The 22,350-nt window shown below is 38.0% G+C and overlaps 2 protein-coding genes across 2 annotated transcripts; both read right to left on the minus strand.

Annotated features, from left to right (window-relative positions):
- Nucleotides 1–9,080: 9,080 nt before the first annotated feature.
- On the minus strand, nucleotides 9,081–13,291 carry LOC135208732 (trypsin Tyr p 3.0101-like). The gene is made up of 3 exons (XM_064241224.1): nucleotides 12,910–13,291; nucleotides 12,321–12,477; nucleotides 9,081–10,235 (listed from the first exon to the last, which is right to left on the minus strand). Exons 1-3 carry the CDS (start codon nucleotides 12,967–12,969, stop codon nucleotides 9,385–9,387), a joined length of 1,068 nt encoding a protein of 355 aa, XP_064097294.1. The 5' UTR covers nucleotides 12,970–13,291; the 3' UTR covers nucleotides 9,081–9,384.
- Nucleotides 13,292–19,429: 6,138 nt separating this feature from the next.
- LOC135208733 (transmembrane protease serine 9-like) lies at nucleotides 19,430–20,328 on the minus strand. The gene has a single exon (XM_064241225.1). The coding sequence runs from the start codon at nucleotides 20,220–20,222 to the stop codon at nucleotides 19,533–19,535; it is 690 nt and encodes a 229-aa protein (XP_064097295.1). The 5' UTR covers nucleotides 20,223–20,328; the 3' UTR covers nucleotides 19,430–19,532.
- Between the last annotated feature and the right edge of the window lie 2,022 nt (nucleotides 20,329–22,350).

Below are 22,350 nucleotides of genomic sequence, written 5' to 3' on the forward strand. Positions count from 1 at the left end.
TTTTGTTATTTATTAACTATTATGGATAGATCCTCTAGATTTCCCGAAGCATTCCTATGAGACGTATTACATCTAAAGTTGTTTTTGAAAAGTTAATGGATTTCTTTCCCGTATGGTCTCCCTCGTGTTATTCAGACAGATTGTGGTCAATTTCACGAGTAAGGTATTTAGAGGTAAATGTGCTGAACTGGCCATTCAGCACATTACCAGCGTACCTTATCACCCGGAGAGTCAAGGTGTAGTGGAGAGGTTTCACCAGACCCTTAAATCCATTTTGAAAAAACAAACATTGTTTACGAAACACAGGTAGTGAGTTGGGATAAAAGCATTCCCTTTGCCCTCTTTGCTCTTAGGAATCATCCACCAAATTCTTCCACTGGTGTGCTCCTCTTCGAATTGGTATTCGGTCATAAAGTTCGTGGTCCTCTAGAAATTTTTAGCAAAGTGCTACAGTCCTGTCGAAGGGGAGAGGTTAAAGTTGGAGAATTTGTAGAGGATTTGAAAAAGAGGTTGTTCAGTGCTTGGAATTTTGCACGGGAAAATCTGAGTTTATTCGCAAGCTGTGATGAAGGATAATTTTGACAGAAAAAGCCTTAAAGCTCGTTCTTTTGAACCTGGAGAATTGGTTTTGGTTTTGAGTATGGACCCAGACAATTTTCTTGAACCAAGGTATAAGGGTCCCTGGAAGGATATTGAGGAAGTTGTCCGAGGTCAATTATGAAATTGAAGCTCCAGGCTCAAGTAGAAAGTGTAGAATTTATCATATAAACAGATTGAAGCCATATCATTGTAAAAGTGTTGATCCTTTAGCAATTGTGTATGAACCGATATCGGTAGTAGTAGATGTTCCTCCTGAAGAATCTGATGACTTATTGTATCAAGTTCCTTCCGATGCTTTGTTTGAAAATTTGCAAAATTTAGGAATCTTGCAGGAAGGTTTGGAACATTTTGGATGTTTAATCAAAGAAAAGATGTACTTAATTTAATTTATTCCTTTACAGATTTATTTAAGGATTCTCCAGGTAGAACTAATCTTCTTCAGCATGATGTTGATGTGGGAAGTGCTCCTCCTGTTAAGCAAAGTCCTTATCGGTTGAATCCCGTGAAAGGGATATAGTCAGTAAGGAGATTGAGTATATGTTGGAGCACGACCTCATTCAGCCTTCTGTTAGTCCCTGGAGTTCTCCTATAGTTCTTGTTAAAAAGGCAGACGGTAAGTTCCGCATGTGTGTGGACTATAGGAAAGTAAACGTCCATACAAAGAATGATTCTTTTCCTTTGCCTCGTATTGATGATTGCCTCGATCAGATAGGATCTGCCAATTTTATTACAAAGTTGGATTTACTGAAAGGCTATTGGCAGGTTCCGTTGTCTGATCGAGCCCGTGAAATCTCTGCATTTGTCACTCCCTTTGGTTTGTATGAATGCAAGGTTATGCCATTCGGGATGAAAAATTCAGCATGCACTTTGCAGAGGCTGATGAATAGGGTTATTTGTGGTTTTAGAAGGAACAGAGATTTATATTGATGATTGGTAGTGTATAGCCAATGACTGGCATACGCATTTGGTAAGGTTGCGTAAAGTATTTTGAGGCTCTTAGGTCTGCTGGTTTGGTTATAAATTTAGCCAAGTGTGAATTTGGTAAGACTAAGGTTTGTTATTTGGGTCACGAGGTTGGTTTGGGTCAGGTGGCTCCGAAACAAGCTAACCTCGAGGCTATTATTAATTTGAAAAGCCCAAGTAATGTCAGAGAGGTGAGAAGGGTTCTAGGTATGATTGGCTATTACCGAAAGTAAGTTAGAAATTTCTCAGACCTTGCTCATCCTCTTACAAAACTCCTAGAAAAGGGTCAGAAATTCTTTTGGTCGCAGCAGTGTGAGAAGCTTTTATAAGCTTAAATCTGTGTTGTTGACTAACCCACCCAATTTTAATTTCCCCAGATTTTCAAAGACCATTTCATTTATCATTGCTGTGGATGCCAGTGATGTAGGAATTGGGGGTGGTGTCCTCTTTCAAAGGATGAGGATGGTGAAGTTCACCCGGTATCTTATTTCAGTCGTAAGTTATTGGCGGCAGAAAGAAGATACTCAACAATTGAAAAAGAAGCCCTTGCTTTGGTCCGCACCCTTATGCACTTTAAACCCTATGTAACTAATTTTTCTTTTCCCATAGAGGTCTGGACTGATCATAACCCACTAGTTTTTATTGAACGGATGAAAGGAGCCAACCAGAGGATCTTGCGCTGGGCTCTCTTTCTTCAAGAATTTAAATTGGTGATAAAGCACATTAAGGGTTCCGAAAATAAGATTCCTGATGCCCTTTCCCGAAATTGATTAGTTTGCCTTTCTCTCTCGTACGTCACCCTGCTCGTGTTTCTCCAATAGGTTATATAAAAAAAATTTTTTTTGAAAAAAATTATAGATATATGGTTTCAATGTTCCTGCAAGTTTTATAGGTTTGAATTTAGTAGGTTTATTTGTTAATACCTGTTTATTTTTATTATACGGTTTGGCGACTGCCAGTTGTTGAGGTTTGTATGAAGTTTATACACTCTTAATATTTTATGATATTGCCCTTAGTTCCTAGCCAATTATTGATTTGTCACAATATACTTTGGACTTTGAATTGATTATTATATATAATGACTTTTTGGACTATATTGTTCGTGTATTGTAGGTTAAGGTGTAGGCCTGTGTGTGCCTGTAAGTTTATTTAGGTAAAGTTAAGTAGTTAGGTTTGGTTTCCTTAGACTTGGGGATTGGGTTTGTGACTTTTATTATCCTGTTTAAACTATGGGGCGTTTATTTTATGGTTCAATTGTCTGTCCTTTGCCATGCCTTGTCTTTGGGTTCAGAGTATGGGTATTATCACTTGATCTTTAAAATAAATGGTAAGCTATATAAACTTTGGTTTGCATTCCCCAATGGTATTTTCTGTTGATGTAATATAATTTGTTTTCAGATTTGTTGCTCTATTATTGTATGTTTGCCTGGTGTAGATTGTCTTTATTCTTTCCTTACAGGTTTGTTAGTACTACATTTATAAAAAAAAATTTTCTGGCTTAAATTTTTTTTTTCTTTGGAGGGGAGGAAGGTATCAGATGTTTAACGTAATTTTTCAGTTTTTAGTCAACCTTGTGATTTTGTTGTTAACATTTAATATTAAGGCATTTAGTATTTAAGTGTTTATTTTTAAGGAAATTTGTATTGTATATATATTACGAAAGTTAAATTGTAGTGTGGTGATTTTGCGCCTCCTCCCCGCTCGTTAAAGTTTTTGAATTACCCTTTTAACACTCGTATCTTTTTTGTTTACGTTTGGGTACGTGACTGGAGTCCTCGGTGAAGGAGGTGAGAAGAGACAGAGCGAGTGTTTGGGCAGACAGTTCGGGCTATCTACAGAGGCTGTCCCTTTTTTGATTTGCAGCTGCCGCTCTTAATATATTTTATCGACGCTTTTGGGAGTACTTTGAGCCGCCCTTCGCAGGTACACATCTGGCCACCTGCGGTGTTGTGTACGCTGTACTTTGAGTGCTGTCCTTCGCAGGTACGCTTCTGGCCACCTGCGGTGTTGCGTCCTGCGTGTATTGCAGGTGATTTGTGCCACCTGCGGACTTATCTCACTGCCACTTCAGTGGAAGAGTTTTCCTGAGGTGTTAGAAGCATTTGCTTTTCCAGGACGCCTTGGTATTGCAGCTGTGGGGGCCTTGATGCCGTCGAAGTCAAGTGGGAGACAGATCCCAGGTAAGCGTTCCTTTTTGTATGGTCGTGCAGGACCTCTCGACTCCTCCTTCCTGGTGCTTCTGTACTCCCCTGTCAGCAGAGTTCTGAAATTATTTGGATCACGGCCTACTGTAAGGCAAGACCTTTATTATTAGTCCTGGATCACGGACTCCCCTTCTGAGTGTGAGGAGATATTGTTGTTGTTGTTATTATTTATATATATAGTTCTCTTATAATGAACTGTTGAGACAGTTGGGATTTGCCCTTTTGTTTGTTTGATTATAATTATAAATTCTTATGATGTTAACAGCCTCGTGGCTTTTATATTTGTTTATATAATACTAAGTTTAGATTATAAACATAGGTAGGAGATTAAGTGTTTTCTCACTATTACTCTTCGCCTTCCTTCCTATCCTATTTAGTTATAGGTATTGGTTAATTTATTCATTTTGATCTGGCCAGTTATATTTTATATTTTGATGTATTTGCATTCATGGGTAAAATTACAGTTTCAACTATTATGGGAAAACTGGAATAAAAATATATTTGTTGCATCAGAAATAATGTAGTTCCAACGGATTTAACATTTATTTTGACTGCAAACCATCCGATTTAGAGATTTACTATGTAATTGGAGTTAAAAAAAACTTTTTCCAGAAAAAGGTAAATGTCCAGGAGAAGGCCACACCCATTTTTCAAGTATTAACGACGAAAAACGGCAAAAAACGACCAGATTGGTGTTGCACATCGCATAGAAATATGAGGAAATTAATAAAAAAGAAACAGAAGTTACTCTTACACAAAATAAAAACTAAGCACTAAACCTACTACTTCAATTATGGGGGATCCCAGTGGGAAGCGGGGTTTTTTGGGTTTTTGGTGGGGGGAGGAGGAGAAAAGTGATTTTCGGGGCACTACCGAACCTAATACAAAACCACCTAAACCTTACCTAGGGCCCTGTACCCCTACCTAGGCCTAGCGGGGGGTGGGGGCTCCGCCCCCCCTCCGCCCCCCTGTGACCCCCCCTTAAGGCCACTACCTAACATCCATCAAACCAAATCCAAAGTGATGGTACTGCTGTATACATCGTTATACTACCACCATTATAATATACGGTAATTCTTCAGAAGCAATCCGCACTGGATATTAAAATAATCACCTACATGGAAAGAGCATGTGAAAAGCAATATAAAAGTATAGTCATTATATGAGAGATTGAACGGGGTGGAATTAAATGAGCTTGATAAGTTTTTACCTCGAATTTTTTTTTCCTAAGTCGGGAGAGGTGTTTCCTCTACGGTAATGTTTACTTTTTTAATGAGCCCTCTAACTTACTTTCTTACGGAAACAAAAGCAGTTCCAGTTACTCATTATTGCTGAGAGGTGTGACATCGTTATGACGTCATGGGTTTCATAACCAATTACGAACGACTTTAGTCGAAAACTAAGTTTCACTAGCATTTCAGCGGAGTAATAAAGTTAGCTGTCCAGTGTCCACTGGTATCCTTGTTTGACTGAATACTCGAAAAAGATGAAGCAAAACTGCATTTTGTCTTCCTGTAGCTATGGCAGAGGTAGGTGGTGGCCCTTATGGCATTAATTTTGACAGAGACCTTCGATTTCCTACCGATTGTTTGCAGTGCAATGTGGGTTACGGTGAATTTTATCATTATTTGTCTAGTGGTGGTGGTAAAGAAGTTGTGATTGAATATGCTCAGAGATTTAATTTAAATCTTCAGCCAAAAAAACTGCGAGTGTGTGGAGCTATTTTGTCGGATCGACTACAACGGGAACGCCTTTGGGTGTGATCGCTCTGTAGACGAAAAAGGACGTCGGCGAGTAAGGCGATGCGACACCCAAAATCTATCTGCCACGGTAAGTAGCTTTACTGTAAACCCTGTGGGTAGCGCGCGCAGCGCAACATTACCTCTTGCCGTACATGCCGTGCTTGCCAAGAATCTTTAAATTTGCGGATAAGGCGCGAAGCGCCGTTCCGCTACGGCCTTACTGACAGCACACATAAATCGATGGTCGCCGATATGTAGTCGCTCCTTACTTTATTTGTTGTTGTTTTGGTATCGCCGCCATATTGGCTTTGGTGTTCTTCCGCCGATTTCGGTCGGCGGTCGAGTGGGGCCCGCGAATCAGTAGGTGCTCCCAATTATTATTATTGCTGCAAACACTCCTTTCTGGTTGTTTTGCGTAAGAAATAAGTTAGAGGGCTCATTAAAAGTAAACATTACCGTAGAGGAAACACCTCTCCCGACTTAGGAAAAATTCGAGGTAAAAACTTATCAAGCTCATTTAATTCCATCCCGTTCAATCTCTCATATAATGACTCTGCTTTTTATATTGCTTTTCACATGCTCTTTCCATGTAGGTGATTATTTATTTTAATATCCAGTGCGGACTGCTTCTGAAGAATTACCTAATATACTCTATAAATTAATGAAGCTTACCTTAAACTGTTGGTGATAAAGATGTGCTGCTGCTTTGAGGGAAAAACGTTCGAAAGCGTTGTTCTAAGGCGGTTTCCCTGACATTAGCAACGTAAAGTAGGAAGTGGCCTCAAGATACCCGACGACCACATTGCACTGGAAACAATCGGTAGGAAATCGAAGGTCTGTCAAAATTAATGCCAGAAGGGCCAGCCACTGCCTCTGCCATAGGTACAGGAAGACAAAATGCCGTTTTTTGCTTCATTATTCGAGTATTCAGTCAAACAAGGATACCAGTGGACACTAGACAGGTAACTTTTTTACTCCGCTGAAATGCTAGTGAAAATTAGTTTTCAACTAAAGTCGTTCGTAATTGGTTAGGAAACCCATGACGTCATAACGATGTCACACCTCTCATCCAATAATGAGTAACTGGAACTGCTTTTGTTTGCGTAAGAAAGTAAGTTAGAGGGCTCATTAAAAGTAAACATTACCGTAGAGGAAACACCTCTCCCGACTTAGGAAAAATTCGAGGTAAAAACTTAATTTTTTTTTTCTCTGTAAGTATGCATTAGCGACAATAATGTATTGAGAAGAAGTGTTTTGTTATCACGTGCTTTACTCGGGAAAAATATCAATATAATGGATTTCCCATAATGGTTGAAACTGTAATAATACCCATTCATGTGTTTCTCTCTATTATCTCTGTTTAGGGCTTAGTTTTTTTAGAAGTTAGGAATCCCAAGGGATTATTTAAGGACTAGAGTTTGTCCTTGGCAGTCACAAGGTTGACTTTGATTATTTTTCTTTGTTAATAAATATTGTTGAGTTTTCCTGAGTGTTTTCGTCTCCATTGACCATTTTTGCTGGATACTCTGTAACAACACTGAGTGTACATCCTTTAGTGCAGACAAACCTGCACCACGGCCCAACAAGGGTCGTAACAACCATAAATAAGCAAACAATACAGTATATAACATTAGACTTCAATATAGCCGAATCCTTCTCAGCATTCATATAGTACATACTCTCTAAATATATCTAAATATATGGATATGCCGAACATATACACAAAGATAAATCGTACCTACAAGACCATAATTCACGCAAGCTTTTCCTACCAATTTTCATTACTCTCCCTAATAATGTTTTTTTTTTTTTTTTTTTTTTTTTTTAACCTTCCAATCTTAATTATCTAAATCCCATCAACTGAACACCAGTCAGCCCGTGCAAATTTCAGTCCCTCAAAATGCACATCAGAAACTGCGCTGTTTGGTATCACACTCCAAGACGTCTCAACCATTATTTTGTTATACTTGTCGTAGTAAATCTTTAGACCAACACCTGACACAGCCTTCACTAAGAATTCATATGTTCTAATTATTTTTCGTCATCCCAGCTTCATTGATTTTCATATACATCCTCCAGTATGAATGTGCTTGCTTCACGTTACGGCTTTGTATGAATATAATGTTTAGATAGAATTAAAACTAGTAAGCTGGTTTACTCGATTTTTGACGAGCGGCATATATGCAGATATAAGTCTGGCATAAGTATGGTATCTGTGGTAGAAGTTTTAGTTTATGCTGGGTACACTTACCATGCTATTCCCCTGTCCTATGGTCCTCTTCTGTTAGAGACATGATAACGTAGTGTCTCATTTTTTGCGTCCTTCCCAGAATAATTTTATTTTCGATCAAATCTTGCAGCCAAAGAGTCTTCGTTTTGTATGTACCCTAATGATTATATCTTCCTCACCGTTATCTGAGACATTTGCTCTCTTATCTTCTACGCCGTCTTATCTCTCTTAATAGTTTCTAGTATTTATCTGGCAGTGGATTTCTTCATTTGCAACTTCAGCTTCTTTGCATTACTGACTTGTTCTTGCGCTTTGTTCTTGTAATCGTTTCTTTCTTCTTATCCAGTTCAGGTTATTCATTCTTCCTATTTCAGTCATTAAATTTGAGAGACAGTGTGCAAATTAGCCAATTATTTTTTTTTCAGTTTGTTGATCTCATGTAACCTTTAAACCCTTTTACACAAATACGAGACATTCGGCAATGATTGAATCTATTTTTTGCTTTATCAGTGTTTATCGTTCAATATGCCACACACACACACACACACACACACACACACACACACACACATATATATATATATACACACACACATATATATATATATATATATATATATATATATATATATATATATATACTTTTAACACGGTATGTTGTTTTCTTCCACCTTTACTCAGGGAGATTCGTTTTCCAGTTCTTCGTAACTTTGAATCATCTATTCTTCACTGTTTAATTACGCTCACTTTCTATACGAGAAGCATACTGGTCTTTCTTTAGTTATACTTCCCCCTGATTAATATTTGCTTATTTTTCCAAGTTCTTTACGCCGATCAGAAATTCCGCAGCGTTCTCTCAGTAACCCGGATTCAGAGATGTTTTCCAAACACGTCCTCCCACAACAGCTGTCTGACCACGACTGCTTGGAGGTCAGACCATTGACATTGCTCTCACGGATTCTGGAAATGGTTCTAGGGGATGAGAGGGAGAGGTTGGAACTTGAAGATAAGATACCATGAATTCATTAGAACTCAAAATGACCAGTGACAGAAGCGTCAATACTTTTGCGAGTAGTTTACATACTTAATGAAAGTTCAGATTCGTGAACTCAAGTGAAGGATGAAATATTTACTATTTCGTTGACAAATCTGAGATCAAAAAAAGTCTTCAGTCTATGAAGAAGAATCAGTTTTGAGAAAGACTACTGACTGTAGAATAATGAGTCTGAATAACTTAGTTTTCATAATAATTCTTGTGTTTTTTAAGACAAAAACTTACTCCAAATGAAAAAAAATCGAGTCGGGTATTAGACCAAAAAGTAGTGAAAAAGAAAATCCGAAGATATCATTTCATATATTTAGGTTCTCAACATCAAACTATGACAATTTGTTTAAGTAATATCATGAATAAAAAGAAAAATGACAGCCTGCAAACAGTCAATCAAGGAAAACTACATTTACAAAATATTTTGCACATTACAACTCTTTTCCACAGGGCTTGTAGTCGTACTTTAATTGTGTTACATTTTTAGTGCTGTTAATTTTCGGGGAAGCTATTGGATACAGTTTCACTTACTCTCTTACAAAGTGAACAAAGGTGCTGATTACTGAAAGTTAAGTGAAGTGTTAATCAATCTCCTTGGATTTAGTTGGAATCGTCTCGAGTAGGAGGAGTCACAGACCCAGTACAATATTTGCCATCCATCGTATTGTCATTGATCCAGTCCATATACTGGCTGACTTTTGTGTAAGTAAGTGGCGTTTCCAGACTCCCACATCCAGTGCCGGAAGACATCACTCCCACGAGAGTGTGAACGTCCCCTTCTTTAGTAGTCAGAGGTCCCCCGGAATCACCAAAACAAGGACCTTCGTCACTCGCTTTCGCTTGCATCTCACAAGTCAAATTCACTGTATTCTGCGTACCGTCTGCAAGGCTTCCTTTGCACAGAACAGGGACAGTGCTCTTCCTCGAGAAACTAGGGCTAATGGTGCTTACATTCTGGACTTTCCAGCCAGCTACGACGTCGTTTTCACCTACATTTGTCTGGCGGTCGTCCGCTGGAAGGCAGATGGGCCTGACATTCCTCCCGACGATGCGCCTCCTGAGATTGATGAGCCCGATGTCATTTTCCCTGCTCGCGTGATTATAGTTCTCATGGACGACGAGACTCTCCACTGGTGTCCCCAACTCCGGGAATTTAAAGTGTCTCGGTAATCTCTTGACCTTGATGTCCCCTGGTGTGGCAGGACTGCCAGTGGCTGAATCAACCAAACAATGCGCAGCGGTCAAGACGTAATGGTCCGCGATGATGGCTCCGCTGCAGGTGATCTTTTCATTGTCGATGATCTGGTTCAGGATGCCCACTATCCACGAGTACTTATCGAGTGGTTGTAATCTTTGCAAGACTGGCAATTTATCTTGTGGCACGTTCTGTGGTAGTTGCGCCACGTTCTCCACGCCGCACTGACAGTTACTTAATAGGCCTCTACTTTTATCTGGAATAAAAATGGATACTTAGAAATAATCTGTTCTGGAGGGAATTCTCATATTCAGCATAATGATAAATCTTAACATATTCCTTTGATGACATGGCTGGAAAACGATTATGTAGAAATAAAGCTTCAGTCATTTCCAGAAACCTTGAAATTCTCGTCTTGAAAAACCATAACAACTTCAGCATGATAACAAGATATATACACTCGTGTCTTTGTACACATACAAACAAACAAACCACGCTCAAACATACATTTTGTCCTTGCTCCGTCGAAAGAAAATTTATGAGGATAAATGATCTGACACAATAATTTATCTTTTTTTCACGTAAAAGCTTGGTAAAATGCTTCATATCAAAATACCACGATTGACCTCGAGTGACTCACGGCCCAAAAATACCAACAAAATGAAAAGCGGCGATAATGTTATGTAATCGCTATTCTTATTTGTATTCTGGTGTTCTCTACTGATATCATCATTTCTATTTGGGAAATGGATTTTGTTTGGAAGCTGGTCTTTCTCAGTAATTACTTTCCTTTTTTTTTATTTGGCCAGGTCATGCTAAGTATATGTATATTTAGAATAATAATGGTAATGATTACAACATTAAAAGGTAAAATAATACTAATATCTAAGGAAGTAGAGCCTCACTGCCCTGATATTTGAGTATGAATGTACGTTTTGGTTAATAATAATAATAATAATAATAATAATAATAATAATATAATATAATCTAGGGAATAATCGCAATTTTGGACGTTTCTGTCCAAATCTACAATAATATAAATAATAATAATAATAATAATAATAATAATAATAATAATAATAATACTAGGGAAGTAATCGCAATTTTGGCACGTTTCCTGTGTCCAAATCTACAATAATAATAATAATAATAATAATAATAATAATAATAATAATAATAATTATAGAAAGGCATGTCATTTTTGGGAATATTCCTTAATAATAATAATAATAATAATAATAATAATAATAATAATAATAATAATAATAATAATAATAATAATAATAATAATAATAATAATAATAATAATAATAATAATAAAAATTTCACATCCTAGCAGGAGACCCAACAAGGCCCCAAGCAAACGACTGTCAGCTGCAGCCTCGCAGGTGTAGCTATTGTTTATTATCATTGTTTTCTGGGACAATCCTCCCCCCCCCCCCCCACACAAAACCCAACACCCCTGTTTTGTTTGTTTAGTTTTGACTTGCTTAGTCTGACGATATTTCCCTTTTATTTCCTTTCGTAGCAAAATAAAAATACAATGAAGGACATAAACGTATCGTAACTGGCTTAGTCAAATATCAGTCAGCCATTTCAGTCTTCATTTAAAAGAGAATAACAGTGCGTTTCCTCTTCAAAGATGATGGCTAAAGATAGCAGGTCATTTTTGGGGTGAAGCTGCTGGCCATTCACCCTCTCTAACCACCCTTGATTTTGGCCCGCCACAGTGAACTAACTACAGGAATATAGTTCTCTTCTTCAGCCTACAGAGGTGTAAATGGGATTTAACCCACAACTACTTTACAGAATTATATAATTATCCCATAATTGATAAGTGATTTCTCTTCTACGTGAAAAAAACTTACTATTCAAGTAACCTCGGCTCAAAGATACCTTACTATAATAATAATAATTTGAGAGAGAGAGAGAGAGAGAGAGAGAGAGAGAGAGAGAGAGAGAGAGAGTCACTGACTATAAACTTTCCTCTTGATATAATACTGATATAACATTGATTGTTAAACAACTCGTTGAACTTCACTGCATAATCTGTGCCATTTTTTCTACCAGTAAAAATGACTTCCAATGATTTCTTTGCACATACTTGTATAACAGTTGTTACTGATATTATTTCTATAATACATTCTAACGTAACCATCGTTATTTCTAAATTCTTATAGTCTCAGACCAAAGTGTAATATAAAATTTATGAATAAAACTCTCCACGGAGGGGCCACGAGCCAATCACTGACAGAGACTTTGAATCTAAGACATGAATCTCATTTACTGTTCGCTACAGCTGTTTTGACTGAGTCACTGACGGCTGGCTGGCGGAACTTACTTTCTCTACCGGTATTCTTCTTAGTGGCATTCCACGCACTCTTGTGACAGCAGACTTTTTTTCTCGGGCAAATATAAACAAGTAAGGTTTGTCCGCAGTTCCTTGCCGCTGCTTTTGAAGAGACGCACCTGCCATCGTGGGTATCGCATCGCTTGTCCTGAAGGCAAAAAAATGGTTTATGACAGTTGGCTGGATAATTTCGAGGTTGACTAATTTGCATATCAGTTTTGTCAGTTTTATACACATTCTTTGACTGTAAAGGAAATAAGCATGATCAGAGTGTGGATTACAGCCCTAAATTACCAAGACAGGTGCGAGAAAGGATCTTGTAATTTAAGCTCTTGCATTTCTAGCTGTGATCTAAGGAGACATTTGATTGGCAGTTTATTAGCAGTCCTCTAATCACGGGTAAGGTTTTGTTAAGAAGCAAGGACGGTCAGAGACAATTGGTTAATTCTGCGAATACCAGAATTCCATAGGTTCCTTAAGCGTTCCTGAAACAGTCTAAGCAAAAAGGGCTAACAAACTTGAACTTCATAGGCAGTAATGACAGTAATTTTAAGTTTGTTAAACTTAAAATTACCCTTACCTTCACGAAAGCATCTACACCAATTATCGATGTCAGCAACAATACGGCAAAAACTCGCATGTTCTGAAGTACTGCCGGAGAAGACACTTATCCAGATTCTTACTGCAAGTAACTGCTTCGCCACACGCACGAACAGACACACGTCACGTCGCTTACTGAAATATCATAACCATCCTCGCTTTAGAATCGAAGTGGACGCTCTCACCAGCTTACCGCGCCGGTTAGAAAAAAAAAAAAAAAAAAAAGCACGACACAGAATTTGCTCCGAGACCCAGTTCTTCCCCCCCCACACACATGGCGTTATTTCCTGATGTAAATGTGGAACACGTTGTTGCTCCGTGTGTTTGCTACGACACCTGTTCGCTTACAACAGAAAGCGTGAAGGCTGTAGTGAGTCAATGTTATTAATCACAGGACGTTCGGTTGAACAGGCTGTTTACATCGGGCAAACGCCCCGTTGTGGTGGGATTTCCCTAGTTCGTGGAAGCAACTGCATTCTGTATTCATACACAAGTACCAAACACATATGAAGTTTGAGAATTCGTCAATACAAAGAAAATACTTAAACATGAATCTCTAATCATTACAAATACTCCAACAGTACATTAACCATCGAATACTCTGCTCTCCCCCATTATCAGGAAGAACAGGTGCTCGTACATTATTAAATATATATTATCCATCCTTCCTTCCAATTTATCACTATATAATAAACCAGAAATACAATGCTATGATTTCTTTATGTACAATATCTATCTGATGTTGGTAACGTTAGTCATTTGCTATTTCTCCTTAGTTTTTAATATTTTTTTCACTAAAGGGCGTTATTCCACAGACGTTTGACTTAACACACTAATTTTTTTTTTCACACAGACTCATTTTGAATATTGGTAGTAATCCTAAGGAATTATAAGAGCAACATTATGGCAATCATGATTCCCGCGCCCAACCATGGTATCAACTCTCAGGTATCGAATTCCACACGTGGTTCCGAATTCCATTCGTGGCAACAAATCCCAGGTATCGAATTCCACACGTAGTTTCGAATTCTATTCATGGTAACAATTCCAGCAAGGTCTAGACCTTGAATTCCAGGTATCGAATTCCACGCATGGTTTCGAATTCCACCCGTTTTCGTTCCTTAGCCCCTCACTGGTATCGAATTCTACCTTTGGTTCAAAATTCCCTTCGTGATATCGAATCCTCTTCAACTCTAACACCCCCTGTGGTATCGAAATCTACCTGTGGTTTCGACAATCACCAGTGGTATCGAAATCTCTTCACCCCACGTGGTATCGAATTCCACCTGTGTTTTAGAAATTCCATCTGCGGTTTCAAATTCCACCTGTGGTATCGAATTCCACTTGTGATTTAAAATGCCACGTGTGATTTCAAATTCCACCTGACACGAGGCAATTTTCTAAGTAAACTCCAGTTACAGAATGGCGGCGTATTATCACGATAATAATCCGGTGTTCTTCGTACAGAGATATTCAGGTCACTCTTGTTTTCCGGGCGTTCACCTACTGATTGGCAGGTTAGTTATTATAAACTGGTTTGAGAGCAAATGATTTCTTTAAAAAAGCTTTTACTTTTCACTGCCGTTCTTCCACGTATATCCTCCAATGTCTGGCTTAACAGGTTGGCTCGTTGCCTGGAAAAATGATTTTCATCCAGAGTTACGAAAGGAATATTTAATCTAAGAAACAACTAATAAATTGCACATCTGAAGCGGAATATTTATTTACAGATAAATGATTTATCTGAGGCATCTATGAAGTAGTAAGAGTTTCACGATATAAATTTTCTCTCACAGAAATATCCAGGTTAAAAAGATGGCAAAATTCAATTTAATACACAAGAACGTGAGTATTTAAAGGATTTTTTTTAAAAATTCTAAATCATTATTTTGAAATGTTGCAGTTTTTGAAGGTTTTAAAGGGATTTGAAATTTAAAATGTTTCCTGTTTTGTTTCGAAATCAACAAACAAGCACGACCAACCTCACTTCCATCTCGCTTCCACTATGATTTTCTTTCAATGCTCAGTTGATCTGATTAGGTATGAGTGTTAGCTTTACATCATGTAATTAATTTACGTAATTTTATGTACATTAAAGTCTTGCGAAATGGCCAAAAGTAAACGTTTGATTATTTGGAATGCTAGATGTATACTATATATATATATATATGTTATATATATATATATATATATAGATATATATATATATATAGTCTATGCTAGCCAAAATGAATTGCCTCCTTGAGCCCTCGACACGTGACGCCCCGAAAAAAAATCACAATAAATCTAAAAAGTGGAAAACAAAACGATATTGCATGAGGGTACTTGCCAAACAATCTTCTAATGCTTTGTAGGTCCACCGTTGCGGAGAATGACCTCCTTCACCCAGTTAGGAACAGAGGCAACTAGATTTCTAAAGATCTCTGGGCAGATGTCACCCAGCCCTGCGTTCTCCAATTTTCAGAGCAGAGATGTCTGCAAAAAAAAAAAAAAAAAAAAAAAAAAAAACGGGATATTTAGCATTTGGGATATAATATGAACACATATCTTTGGTTTGCACTGATTTTTTTTCTGATCAGGGTTACTATGAAAAAAATTATTTTCCAAAAAAAAAAAAAAAAAAACCTATTTTTGACTTTCGAGTACTTTAAAATTTTCAATTGTGAAAACAAGTTCAAAGTTTTATTCTTCCTATAATATATACATATTATTTGACAAATGTACTAGATTTCAGCAAAAAATAACGAATGATAAGCTCCACAGAAATTCCGAAAAAAGCTGGCCCGAGGAACCTGATGTGTCTACGGGTTCGTCTCCCCAATTTTTTTTTTTTTCAATTTCTGTATAAACTTTACATTCTCATTGGTTATTCCCCATCAAAACCTTGAACTCGCTTTCATATTTCATGTCCAAAAAGAATTTTAATTTTTTTCTTTTGGTCTGCGATTTTGTTTTTGGCGTAGCTGTATTTTTTGAGATAATGATTTCGAACTCATTTTGATTAGCGTATCGAATAGTATGGATACTTACCTATTTGCCAAAAAAAAAAATCGTAAAAAAATATCGAACACTAAGCTAACAGCAGGTCATCAAAGTTAAAGGAAAAAATTTTCGGCGCTATCTGGGAAAAAAAATGCATTTCTGGCATTATTCTACAAAGGCCGGGGGAGGGGGGAATGGACTACCCGGCGACCCACTTGACTTGAGCAAACATGACTGTATGCATCCAAGACCAGCACCACCGCTCTCCCTAAGGGCGATATGAGGAAAGTCGTGGAGGCTGAGGGTCGGGGAGGAATTGAAAGCCCCCATTCTGGTACCTCCGCGGGGAGGCCTTGTAAACCCTTTAACGCCAAAGGGGTATAATACAAATCGTCTCCCGTATGCCGGCGGCGTTCGTGAGTGAGCGCCGAAGCGGAAAAAATGTTTTTTTCAAAAAATTACAGCACGCTTAGTTTTTAAGATTAAGAGTTTATTTTTGGCTCCTTTTTTTCTCATTGCCTGAAGTTTAGTATGCAACCATCAGAAATGAAAAAAATATCATTATCATATATAAATAATGGGATATATGATAGCGCAAAAAAAAATTCATATATAATAAATTGCAATAATTGTGGTATATAACACATTGTAAAACGATCAAGGCAACACAGAGAAAATATTATCACAAAATGATGCATGAATTCGTAACGCACGGACGTAAAAAAAGCTGTTTTCAAAAATTCCCCATAAATCGAAATATTGTGCTAGAGACTTCCCGTTTGTTGGCAAATGAAGGTAATTGATTGAATATTACTAGGCTGTAAGTGTTGTAGCTTACAATTGCAGTTTTCGACCATTTCGGTTGAGTTAAAGTTGACCGAAGGAAGAATTTTTTCTATTTATCGTTATTTATATGAAAGTATTTCAAAACTGATGAAAGCTACAACCATGGGTTGTTTTTGGTTGTATTCTACATGAAATTGCGCACATTTTCATATATAAAACTTTATGTAACGGCTAATTTAAAATGGTGCAAAAATTATGGCAAAGTGACGAAATAATTTCTGAGATGTGTCGCTGATACTTTTTAGTGCGATAAGAAAGAAATTCGCGCTTGCGGGCCTGCGTAACGATTGTAAACAAAACAACGCCTTGATCCGTGAGCTCCCAGCATCCCCCAAGACGCGTGATTGAAAAGTTTTCGCCTAGTAGGCCTATAACTATTTTTCCGCGAATTTTTAAAAAACTTTTTTATATCGACGTACCATACGTCCAATCGGCACCCAACAGACAATTTATATCGACGTTTAATACGTCCAATCGGCGTTAAAGGGTAAACTGATGTCTTGTCGTGAGGGAGAGTTGAACTGTGTTGTGGAAGCAAACCCGACTCTTACGTCGAAGAACTGGAGGAGCAAAGTCTCAACACTTTGGTTATGGGTTTGATAAGCTGTGTGATTCAGAAAAAGTAAGGGTACAACAGTTGTTGCTAGGAAGGTGATGCTGTTAACCCAGCTACAAAAGCAGAAACAGCTCGCTTTTGGCTCGTATTTGCACATAGTAAATACTCAAATTGGACTACAGACTCTACTGAGCTTATTATTTGTGATTTTTAGCTGAAATTTGGCACATTTGTCAAATAATATGTATATATTATAGGAAGAAAAAAACTTTTAACTCATTTTCACAATTAAAAATTTTAACGCACTCGAAAGTCAAAAATAGATTTTTTCATTTTTTTTGGGGGGGAAAACTTTATTTTTAGTAAACCTGATTAGAAAAAAAAATAGCGCAAACCAAAGATATGTGTTCATATTATATCCCAAATGCTAAATATCCCGGTTTTCTTTTGTTTTGGCAGACATCTCGACTCTGAAAATTGGAGAACCCAGGCCTGGGGTAACATATACCCAGAGCTCTTCAGAAATCTAGTTGCCTCTGTTCCTAACTGGCTGAATGAGGTCATTCTCCGCAACGGTGGACCTACAAAGCATTAGAAGATTGCTTGGCGAGTACCCCCATGCAATATTGTCTTGCTTTTCCACTTTTTAGATTTATTGTGATTTTTTTTCGTGGCGTCATGTGTTGAGGGCTCAAGGCGGCAATTCATTTTAACCAGGATAGTATATATATGTATGTGTGTGTATATATATATATGTATATATATATATATATATATATATATATATACATATATACATATATATATATATATTATATATATATATATATATATATTATAATATATATATATATATATATCTATATATATATATATATATATATATATACTATATATGAGAATAATACACACACACACACACACACACACACACACATATATATATATATATATATATATATATATATATATATATATATATATATATATATACGCTAAAAATCACAGTAGATGCACGTGACTTCATTAAATAAGCGAATACCAAAGGAAAATGATAGTCAGAAATCCAAGCGCTTTCGTCTTTACTAAGACATTGTCAAGGAGCGAATGAAATACAATTGTAGAGAAAGGTCTCAGGTACACAACAAGATCAAGAATACCAGATGGTTAATTGTCAAAAGGGTAAAAATTAAAAGAGATAATCCAGGATTATCGGATATCACACGGTCACAAACCTAAACAGATTGACCCTAACCGAAATTACAAAGTTTCTTTACAGTCCAATTGTATTTCATTTGCTCCTTGACAATGTCTTAGTAAAGACGAAAGCGCTTGGATTTCTGACTATCATTTTCCTGTGGTATTCGCTTATATATATATATGTATGTATATGAAGTATAAAAGGCCCATTAAAACAATCTGGTTTAAAGCTAAGGACTTTATTTCAGTGGACTGACTCCCACCTTTATCAAGTAGTGAATGACAGAAGAAGTTACATTTGTGAAATATATAGTGGGAAATATGCCCTTAGGTGATGCCTGGGGTCACCGCTAAGCCGACATTGGTTTTGTCAATTGTCTTAATCTGCTTAATCGTTGTCTCAAGGAAGATATCGTCTATATGGTCAGAGTCCCAGGCTTCATTGGAGAGGTTGATCTTATTATCTTGTTTTATCAGTGAAGATTCTACCATTTGACATTTGCATCAATAGCTGATTTTGTATAAAATTCAGGATAGTTCCAATCCATGGTATGGTTCGTGTTACTTATATGATGGATAATTGCAGAACTATGGATTGAAACTCATCCCGAATTTTATACAAAAGCAGCTGTGGATACAAATGTCAGATGGCAGAATCTTCACTGATAAAACAACAAGATAATAGGATCAACCGTTTCAATGGAGCCTGGGACTCTGACTGTATAGACAATATCTTCCTTAAGGCAATGGTGAAGCGGATTAAGACAACTGACAGAACCAACGTCGGCTTAACAGTGACACCAGACATCACCTAAGGGCATATCTCCCACTATTTATTTCGCAAATGTAACTTCTTCTGTCATTCACTACTTGATAAGGGTGGGAGTCAGTCCACCGAAACAAAGTCCTTCGCTTTAAACCATAGTGTTTTATTGGGTCTTTTATATTTGAGACGTATCCTGTTTTAACAGAAGCATTTATTTACACACACACACACACACACACATAAAAAGGAGTATTCATGAACAATAAATAGCATCCTTCGTGTTCTCCATAATCCAGTTGAGGTATCTCGTCACCCTAGTGTAGACTCCGGGGGTATCTGGTCGGCCGCACCCATATCCAAAAGAAGTAATGCCCACCAGAGTGTGTCTTTCTCCCTCCTTCACAACCAGGGAGCCCCCTGAATCTCCACTACAGGCGTCCTGACTACCGTCAGCAGTCCCAGCGCAGAGCATGCCGCTGGTAACCTTGATCGGGAGCTTTTCCTCGCATTTCTTGCTCTCGATGACGACCTTGGCCTCCATGAGGGCGTCCGACGAAACGAGGACGTTCTCGTCAACGTTCCCCCAACCGACGATGATACCCGTCTTCCCCTCGTAGGTCTGGGCTACATCTGTGGGCAGGCAGATGGGTTTGACGGCGCCGCTCGCCGTCAGATCCAAAGGCTCTTTCAGTCTGATGAGAGCGATGTCTTCGTCCAGGCCATCGACTTCGTATTTCCCGTGGACTATGACGTCGCCGACCTCCAGGAGCGTCGTGACTTTCGAGATGTCGTCTTCAGTGCTTAGCTGCACGTGGTCACCTACGCCTACTTTCAGATCCTTGGGCTTAAAAATGCCCTGTTCCATCGGGTTGTAGAGGCAGTGCCCAGCCGTGATGACGTAGCGGTCGTTGATGAGCGTTCCTCCGCAGAAGTATTCGTCCATGACGTAGTCTCTCAAGCCGACGTGCCAAGGGTATCTGTTTTGTGGAGACACCTCGTGCCCGCCGATTATTTTCGGGGCGTTGACCCCCGGGTTGATCTGCCCACATTTCCACTGCCTGCCTGGGAAGAAGATGAGGTAAGATAAATAAGCAATCGAGTCTTTCTTTGCTTTGGAATCTTGGTTAATAAAGGATATCAGTTTTGTTCGCAGACTGATTTCTTTTTAACTCTGTTTAGAGGGGTAGTTAAATTTTCGTAGCTTTCTTTGCCTTTTCTCTTTCAATTGATTTTCTTTGTAGAGATTTTCTTAGTTATTCCTGCTTTCCATCTTTACCTATTCATCCTTTTACATGATACGTTTCTATCTTCATTTTATCTTTTTCTACTACTTCACTCCTCTCTCTTTTACTACGTCCTCTTTTACGTCTATTTTTATTTTTACCTTGTCTTTGTATTGATTCTAACTGTTATCATTACCTCTTTTGCAAGTCGCCTTCACCTCCTAAGACGAAGAGTATAAAAAATCCACTTATAACTTCATCAAAAAATAGTATAAGTCAAATGTAAATAATTCATTTGATCATTCACCGGCACTTGGATTAGCAGGAGATTAAACATGCGCATCTGTAAGAGTTTGTGTATACATTTTGGCATGTTTATTCGGAAAACGGACGAGTGATTTCCAACAGCATCCTTCTCGCGATAAGCACATTCTCGTACTATTATTTTCTGAAAACTATAAACTTTGTACGTTCCTTTTGGTAAGTTTACAAGGCCACCACAAGGGCCACTAAATTCGAATACAAGCCTCCAAAGAATAGGAAGAAAGAAGAGGAATTAAAGGGAAATACAGAAAAAAAGATCAGTACACTCACGCGGAAAACAGCAGGAACACTTCTTCGAAGTGCACAGACTATCGTCCGTAACGCCGTCGGGGCAGTGCCTCCTCTTCTTTGCCTTGCGGATGCAATATCCGCCTCGGAGTCTGCAGGCTGGGGACGCTCCGCAGTGCTTGCTGTCTGGAATGACAATAATAATGACAATAATAATATTACTGCTACTACTACTACTACTACTACTACTACTACTACTACTACTTATACTTTATTAAAAGTAATGGCTACTTCAGCAGCGTTACACTTGTAGAGATTCTTCTCTATTTTCCGAATAGCGGCTTTTTCCGTGCTACTTAGACAGGCTAGTAGAGCGCCTATGGAGGTCATGATCAAATACAGTCAAAATTGGTGTATATAATTGAATTTTACAGATAAACTACGATACCATAGTTATCAAAGTCATTAACAATATATATATATATGTCTCTCTCTCTCTCTCTCTCTCTCTCTTCTCTCTCTTGAAGCAAGCGAGCTTTCGTCTGGAGCTGCCAGACATCCTCGGGCTGGGAAGCTGAGGGTGGACTGATCTTGGAGCTTGTTGTTGTTTTGTTGGAGATTAAGCCAGCCTTGTGCTGGCACGAGCTCTTGCTCCTAGAGCAGCCCGTAACTGGAATATCTGTAAAGATACAAAAAAACAGTGCTTTGGCGGTTAGTTGTAGAAAGGAGATAGGGTAACAGGCAGGATTGCAACCCCTTTGAACCTTACGGTACCCATCAGTAGGAGAGAAAAGTTTTTATAGCAGTGAGACTCAGCCTAGCTGGAGAGTGCTGAGTAGGAAGAAGGAAGCGAGTTTTAGTTTGAGGGAAAGTTGGTGTTAAAAAAAAAAAAAAAAAAAAAAAGGAGTTACCTATAACATTTTAGGCACAATATATATACATGTGTGTAGCATCTGAAAATATTGCAATATATATCAAACCAACATTAAGGAAGTATTATAGTATATATACATGTTCATGCATACTCACACTTATACATATGCTCCCAAAGATGTTTATGACTCCATTGCAAACAGTGAAGTAGAGGTTTTTGTGCATTGTGTAGCTTTCGTTGGTTTTATGTTTGCAAGACAATAGGAGATTCCCATGTGTCTATGGAGAAATGCCGTGTGATTCTCTTTTTACCTAGGAGGTGGGTGAGACATTTAGGAGATTCCCATGTGTCCCTATGTTATTTAGGATGTGTCTGTGATCTGTGCCGTGTCAGCTCTATTTCAGTTTGGTCCGACCTGAGAG

This window comes from Macrobrachium nipponense, chromosome 35 (assembly GCF_015104395.2).
Source record: "Macrobrachium nipponense isolate FS-2020 chromosome 35, ASM1510439v2, whole genome shotgun sequence".
NCBI classification, from domain to species: Eukaryota; Metazoa; Arthropoda; class Malacostraca; order Decapoda; family Palaemonidae; genus Macrobrachium; species Macrobrachium nipponense.